The 8,189-nt window shown below is 31.3% G+C and overlaps 1 protein-coding gene across 1 annotated transcript; it reads right to left on the bottom strand.

The window, feature by feature from the left end:
* Positions 1-2,522: 2,522 nt before the first annotated feature.
* Positions 2,523-7,298, bottom strand: LOC120090126 (3-deoxy-manno-octulosonate cytidylyltransferase, mitochondrial). The gene is made up of 8 exons (XM_039047645.1): positions 6,981-7,298; positions 5,005-5,050; positions 4,841-4,927; positions 4,643-4,767; positions 4,313-4,452; positions 4,123-4,174; positions 3,919-4,029; positions 2,523-2,855 (listed from the first exon to the last, which is right to left on the bottom strand). The coding sequence occupies exons 1-8, from the start codon at positions 7,215-7,217 to the stop codon at positions 2,763-2,765; spliced, it is 891 nt and encodes a 296-aa protein (XP_038903573.1). The 5' UTR covers positions 7,218-7,298; the 3' UTR covers positions 2,523-2,762.
* Between the last annotated feature and the right edge of the window lie 891 nt (positions 7,299-8,189).

Below are 8,189 nucleotides of genomic sequence, written 5' to 3'. Positions count from 1 at the left end.
GGTGACCCAACTCGGAAATTTTGGTTTGGGTTGGGTTGGGTTGACCTTCCAAAAAAGAACTAATAGAGTTCATTATTAGCCAATCCAAATTTTCTGGTTAGTCCACAAAAATCTTCCAACCCGGCCTAACCCGGCCTATGCACACCCCTATACCGTGGTACTTGGCACACACATTTTGATGCTTAAGTTAAAAAGTGAAAATGTGTGGAAATTAAGGAGGTTGACAATGAGTTTTCAGTTACCCCTCTAAGAATTATAACAATGTATTTATAGTAATGTTTGACCTAGGTCTCTATCATTCTCCTTAAGAGAAAAGTCAAACCAAAGGTATCCTATACCTAATGGACCACCCATTTAACAAATTGGGCTCCTCGGCCTCAACATGGTCGAGGCTAATAGTTTTCTAAATGAGTTATTTTAAATGCTCTAATCTTGTTGGTTTGAGGTGTTTGATATGCTTAAATGTTTATATTTGTAGAAAATCAAACATTGCATGCATTCTAGAGTATTACAAGCGATTTTGGTTTCATTTGGAGCTTTTTGGAGCAAATTGAAAAGGAAATTACCAAAATACCTTGAAGGCAACGCTAGGTGGTGCAGCAACTCAATGCTTGAAAACAAAATGGTAGCATTGCAACGTTACTGAGCTTATAAAGAATAGCATTGCAACTCTATGAAGCACTACACTTTTTCAAGCAACGTTGCAATACTACTTTAGAACATCGCAATGTTGGCATAATTTCTATAAATATATCTCTTCTATTTTAGAGTCCGATGTGAATAATTTTAGAGAGTTTTAGTATGGTTTGGAAAGTTTTAGTCAAAATCCATGAAATTTCTTTGTTTTTGTTATATCATTGACAATTTTGGCTTTGGAAATCAAGGTTCAATGTCCGGCTTGCTCTAAAACTCTTATTTAGAGATTAGTTGGACTTGTACATATGGTTTTGTGAGATTTATCTATGAAACATTATGGGTTTCTCTAATTTTCTAGTTTTTATTCTTTGTTTTGATTTTGTGAGCAATGTATGTTCGATTAATACGACAAATTAGTTGTCTAAATTATAGGTTGCTCATGTATGACGGAGTTTTGTAATTATTTTAACAAAGGCATGCTTAAATTTAGTAGCAAATAGGTCAAGTTATATGTGTGGTTTAATTTATGGCTTTATCAAGGTTATCATAACTAAAGATAATGAGATCTACAAAATAGAAAAATGTTAGGTTTAACTTGAATTATTTATTCTATTCTCTAATCAATTCAAGATGTCATTAACTAGCTAGGTTATGCATGACAGTTATTTAGTTGATTTAGGAATTGATATGTTGTTACGAAGGGAGCCACATTACCAAATCAATCAATTGGATTTTGAATTAAGTAACCATATTTTTGTGATAAATCAATGAACTAGATCATAAGTAGCCTAACCATCTTTAAATCAGATAGGTGATCTCGTGCTATCTTTCTTACACACAAACTATCTTACTTTCTATACTTTACTTTATACATTTTTTGTTTACTCATCATTCGCAAACCTCCCCCTCTTCCTCCCCCCCTTTATTGCTTTCTATAGATAAATTTAGCTTATATAAATTCTACAATGGTTCTTTGTGGTTCAATCCAGTCTCAATAGTAATGATTTAGATTAATATTATAAATATATTTGATCCACCTCGACAATCTTCGTCTGTTGGAGACCAAGAGGTCGGGATAAAAAAATCGAGGTCTATTTTTGTATCTCTTGGTCTAGTGTTCATAGTATTTCAAGCTTGTCTCGTTTGAATATATCCTTTGGTCCATAATTGCCCAAAATAATTTATAAAATATAACTTTGAAAATAGCAAATTTGGTATAATTTTTTTAATTATAAAAGATATTGCATTCCACATTGAAAATAATAAATATCATTAAACGAATCTTAAAAAGAATAAATAAGAAAATAATAAGAGAAGGCCCTATTTTTCCCCCTTCGGTAGTACATAAAAATAATGAGAAGCTTTTTTTTTTTTTTTTTCCACAAAATTGAATGAGAACAGAATTTTATATCTTTTTCAATGAAGTAGAATGAGAACATAATTTTATAAACCTAAAGTTTGTTTAAAAATTATTTGATTTTTTATTTTTTTTATTTTAAAAATTTAGCCTATAAACATTATTTTCATCTCTAATTTCTTCATTTGTAATCTTTTTTTTATCCATGGTTTAAAAAACCAAACCAAATTTTGAAAACTAAAACAATAGCTTTTAAAAACTTGTTTTGGTTTTCAAGACTTAGCTAAAAATTCAACCATAGTATTTAAGAAATATGCAAATCATGGTAGGAAATAGAAAGAAAATATGTTTAATTTTCAAAAATAAAAAACAAAAAATGAAATGATTATCAAACGAAATCTTAATTATCACGCCATAGTTATCATAGTTATTAGGCGATGCTTATTTCGATGAAAATTTCACACTTTTTTAGTGGAGATCCGAGACGAAAAAAGAATGGGTACCTAGGTCAAAGAATCATAAGTGAAGCTTAGCCAACCCTTTAATCAACAAACTTACATATATAATCACATATCAAACTAACTTTACAAATAAATGAATGTCACAACTATCAGAAACAAAGAAAGAGATATAGGAATAAAAAAAAATATTAGGGAAAAAAATTAAGTCAATTCTAGGAAATAACAAGCAAATCTTTTTCAAGCCCCTATAAATACTAAAACGAAATCGTTATCTAACACCGTAACTAGCTTTCGTCTGTTGGTCTTAGTTAAGATAGGTTTCTTTCCTTCATAAAAGATTCAATCTTTTCCACATCTTCTGGAACATCAACACCATGAGCTTCATGGTCAACCTTAATAACCTGTAAAACAATATGGCAGTTTCAACATTTTGAGCATAATTCATTTTCAAGGGTGAAAACAGAACTGCATTTTTTATAATCCATCTCTTGAGTGTTTTCTTTTTAAAAGGTTTCTAAATTTAATCCCACGTTCTAAAGGTGCTTTTTATTTATCAAGATTTAAAAATAATAAAAGAAGGGCAAACAAATATATCATTTTGGTTTCTAGGCTTTGGATCTAGTTTCTAGGTTCAAAACGTTATCTTTTTAGTTCTTAAGTCTTGAGTTTGATTTAAATTTAGGCACTAGGTTTTAAAACATTATAGTTTTACCCTTAAGGTTTGAGTTTTTGTTTCAACTTAGTCCACAAGTTTCAAAATTTACATTTTTAACTTCGATTTTTTAATGCATACTCACTTTTAGTCTTTTGACACTAATGTCAATTAATTAATTACAAAAACTTAGAAATATAACAATTAATTAAGTTTCACTATTTTTTAACAACTTTAAATTGATTTTAAAATTTCATTTTATAATTATTTTAAATTAATTAATAAACATCAAAGCTAAAAATTGAAAGCGAGTATCGAGTGAAAATCAAAAGATAAAAGTGCAAATCTTGAAATCGATGGACCAAATTGAAGCATAACTCAAATCAAGAGTAACATTGTAACATTTTGAAACCAACTTACGGACTAAAAGTATAACATTTTGAAATCTGGGACCAAATGGAGACCAAATCCAAAATCTAGAAAAGAAAAAAATATATTTTTCCACAACAAAATAAACTTTTGATAATCTAAAATAATTCAAGAGCTAAACTAAACACACAAAACACACAAAACACACTTTACATTAGCCAATGCGATTATAGCTCAACTGACATATAGTATATGTTAGTGATTAAAAGGTTTGTGGTTCGACTCCCTCCTATGGATGATCTGTTATTTGAAAGACTTTTAAAAAAGAAAAAAAAGAAAAAAAAATTATTCCATACACACTATAAGCATAACAGCTTTTAGAAAGTATTTGAATTTTCAAAAGTGGGAAAAGATGCTATGTAACATAAGAAGATTGGCTGTACCTTCATTTTGTAGCCATGTTCTAATACTTTTAGCTGTTCTAGATCCTCTTCTAGTTGCAACGGTGTTGGTTGGAGTTCAGGATACACACTTAAAAATTTTGAATCAAAGCTCTGGAAAGAAAAATAAAGGAAAAGAAAGAGGAAGGTTCATTTAGTCTGCCGTTACGGCACAACGAATTCATCTTGTATACATTCAGTTAATACCTGGATTCCAAGATGAAGCAAATACGGATATTGAAGGTTAACCTTTCCTGACCTGCATCAATGAAATGAATTGATGTAACTCGATAAATTTCCCGAGCACCGGAAGGTGGAAGTTATCTATGATGGAAGCCCCAAGTTGATCTCGAAGAGTACACACAAGGGAAACCCAATATGGACAAGAAAATCTTACTTATTGAAAGGGATCAATCCTCTTGAAAAATAAATAGCGTAACCACGATTATCCACTACACACTTCACCCGATTGGGGTCAAATGCATCTTCGGGCTTTAAGGATGTCACTGCAGTGCTGAACACTGCATCTGGGGCAGCCTACACAAATACAAAACAATTAAAACGAGACAAGTCAACATTAATCAAATTTTGACATCACTACACTATTGCCTATGATTGGAATAAGTTTATAACGGCCAATTTATAACCATGGATTCTTTTAATATCAAAGCTTCCAAGCCTATCTAATAAAAATGTTATAAAAACTGAAAGATATGAGATCATTTACCTGCAGAGCTTCAACAATGCCATCGATGATCTCTGGTTCAATAAGGGGCTCATCCCCTTGAATATTTACCACAATGTCGTATTTTTTTTCAAGCTTCTGAAGTGCTTCATTACAACGCTCAGTCCCTAAGGTAGTTTCATACTGAAATAAGATTTCAAAGGTAATCATGAGGTTTTGTTATAAAGTCACAGTGCTTACCATTCCGGCAAGACTCTGATGTCATTACAACATCAGCACCAAATCCTTTACAGCATTGTGCAATCTTCGCATCATCGGTCGCTACAACTAGAAAGATTTCAAATCAAAAGGAAAAGATGAGATGATGAAACATGAAACAAGAAGAACAAAGCACGCATGCTTACCAACACAATCCAATGTCGTAGCCATTTTTGCCCTTTCCCATGTTCTCTGCAGAATATGAATTTTGTAGGAGTATTAACATTTTGAAAGACTTGAAAAATGAGCAATATAAAAGCAGAATCCGAGGTCATATAGTATGATTTATTCACTTGTACAACTAAATCAACCCCCAACATTCGAAAAACGAAGATTAATCATTATAATTCTTTAGAGCGAGAAACAGAGATCCACATGACATATGATGTTAGTTACACATCTCCTAAGAAGTACAGATCTTCACCAGCCAATGAAAAAAAAAAAATTCCGATTCATACAACATTTTATGGATTTTAACTACTAGAGCTAAAAAGTCCAACCTATGAGAAATGATCAAACTGACATATCTGGCAAGTGGTTTCTAGAAAAATGAAAACTCAACGAAGTCAGAGGATTCCAGTTTGGTTCTTGTCAATCAGATTGTGTATGGAAAGCTGATGGTTTGATATATTTATTGTCCTTTCTTTGGGATAAGGAACACATTTATAAATAATATGAAATTAAATTACAAAATAGGGGGAGGAAAGCCAAACCCGAGACACAGAAGATTAGAAAAAACTTCTAAAATTGAAACAAAGAGTATTTAAAAAGCTATGAAGCACAGACACAGATACGGCTACACGATACAGATACGATCGGATACGGCAATTCGTCAATTTCTAAAAAACTAAGATACGGATACGTCTAAGGATGCGCCATTTTTTTTTATATATTTTTTTAATATATATATTTCTAAAAAACGATGATACTGATACGTTGAAGATACATTTTTTTTCTTTAAAAAAATCTAGGATATAAATAAATTTAGCATACAAGTTAATAACAATAGCACAAAATAGAATATAAATACTGAAATACAATACAAAATACAATACAATAGTTAATAAAATGCAATAGAAAAGTGACTCATATTGCAAAGAAGAAGAGAAGAAGAAGATTAGAGAGAGAAGTATGAAGATCAACGAAGAACTTATTGTTGAAGATATCCAAATGGTTTATATTTTGGTAGACTTTCTAGGGACTCAAATGTGAAGATGAAGATTAGATGATTCTAATCTAGGGTTTGTTCCGTTATTTATTTATTTTTTCTTTTAGTTTTGGACTCGAGTAGTGAGCTTTTTAAATAGGTTGTCTAATTTTAGATTGGGAAATATTAGATGAGTTACTTGTCTTTTTTCATGGAAAAAAAGTACATATAGAAATAGATAAGTCAAATCGCGTGTCAGATACGTATCTAAGAAGTATCTAGAAGTATAGGTATCCGATACGTGTCTGATACTGATTTTTTGCCTCACATGAAGTATTTGTGCTTCATAGTTAAACAGTAATCATGGAAAGAAGCACAAAATTTACTCTAGAAAAGACCCACAAAAGTGTGAAAGCCTATGAAATTGTCAAAATACTTCTCTTTGTTGTTGATTATTCTATTCTTACTCTCAAACTGAAGATGTCAAAAGAAGGCTATAATGAATTGTAGCATGGGTCTTTTCTTTCAAAATTGATGAAAGGAAATTGTTGATACCCATGAGAAGAGCCACCAGCTAGTTGAAGGGGAGGAAAATGGATCATCAAGGAAACCATAGAACTCGACCGTTTATTTCTTTATGGGATTTTTACTATAGCTAAGCTCACCAAGCTTCCTAATTCCTAAGACCAATGTGAACAGTTGTACTAGCACCTAACTATAGATACAGAGGAATTCTGCTAATTCAACTCCCAACACCTACTTACAATATGTAGGAAAATAGAAGTTACATTTATGGTAGATCCATTACATAATGAATAGTTTCAACACAAACTTAGAAATTGAAACGAACAAAACCCAGATCAGATATGAAACAAATGAAAATTCGCTTAGTATTTACATCAGTATAAATCGGAATTGACAGATCCAGAAATGGTATGAACAATAAAGAGAAGGATGAGAAACAATTAGACTAACCTGGATCATGGGCTTTCCAAGAATCTCAACAAGAGGCTTCCCCTCGAACCGAGAAGAGGCGAAGCGGGCGGGAATGATTCCAACAACGCGGCTACGGAATTTCTTGGATCGACCTAAGTAAGCTCGAGCTCCGACGGCGGCGCCGATGGCGATTCCGGCGACGATCCCATGAACAATCCAGGCCTTGGCACTGCCGAGGTACCCGGATGATGACGAAGAAGAAGCGCAAACCGACATGGTCTCCCGCTATGAGAACGGCTCGCTAATGCACGGATGCGGATGTTGGGCTGTTGCTTCCCCTTCTTTTTTCCCACTAATTAAAATTTGAGGAATATGCGTCAGTGTAGATTAGGGGCACCGTCGTCAGTACTATCAACCTCGAAATTAGGAATTCGATTTCTTCATGTCAAATTTAATTATAATTCTTTTGAAAAAAATTTGAAGAATATTATTAAATTATTTGTTGAATTGTCTATATAAATATAAATATAACTCAATTGTCATAAGAACAAAAATGTACCACGATTTTGATGTTAGAAATTTCATTCTTTTTAAAATGATATCTAATCAAAGAAATTATGAATAAAGATATATTGGTTAAAAAAATATTTAACTCTAAACTTTCATAGAAAATTAATAATTTAGCCTCTAAATTTATAACTATTTAGTCACCAAACTTTTAAAATTGTAATAATTTAGTCTCTAAATTTTGATTGATAATAAATTAGGTTCCGTTTGGTAACTATTTCATTATTTTTGTTTTTTATTTTTGAAAACTAAGCATGTGTCCTTCTCATTTCTTACAATGACTTGCATATTTCTTAAGTACAATTTTTAGCCAAATTCTAAAACCAAAATCAAGTTTGTAAACGTTTTTACTTTTCAAAATTTGGCTTGCTTTTTTAAACTATTGGTAAAAAGTAGATAGCAAAGAACGAAATTTGGAGGTGAAAGTAATATCTATGCACTTAATTTTCAAAACCAAAAACCAAAAGCCAAATGTTTACCAAATAGGACCTTAATTTTATACTTATAAACTTGTAACAATTTAGTTAATATGGTGACAAATCTTATCAAAATTAGGTGTAAGATTTTATTATGTAACCATTTATAATCTTATAAACAAATTTGATCCCTTATTAATTTACATATGTAACAAATTTTGATAATACTTTTAACTATTGGGTTTTCTAAACCAAAAGTATGTAT

Source organism: Benincasa hispida, chromosome 11, assembly GCF_009727055.1.
Source record: "Benincasa hispida cultivar B227 chromosome 11, ASM972705v1, whole genome shotgun sequence".
NCBI lineage: Eukaryota > Viridiplantae > Streptophyta > Magnoliopsida > Cucurbitales > Cucurbitaceae > Benincasa > Benincasa hispida.
Note: the sequence above shows the minus strand (reverse complement) of the source record. Positions and strands in the feature narration are given on the sequence as shown.

Excerpts from the sequence above, each read along its gene's own strand:
- LOC120090126 (XM_039047645.1), bottom strand. The coding sequence starts at position 7,217 with ATGTCGGTTTGCGCTTCTTCTTCGTCATCATCCGGGTACCTCGGCAGT. Across the intron at positions 4,768-4,840 it reads ATCAGAGTCTTGCCGGAATG|GGACTGAGCGTTGTAATGAA; the intron begins GTAAGCACTGTG and ends AAACTACCTTAG. Across the intron at positions 4,453-4,642 it reads GCATTGTTGAAGCTCTGCAG|GCTGCCCCAGATGCAGTGTT; the intron begins GTAAATGATCTC and ends GTATTTGTGTAG.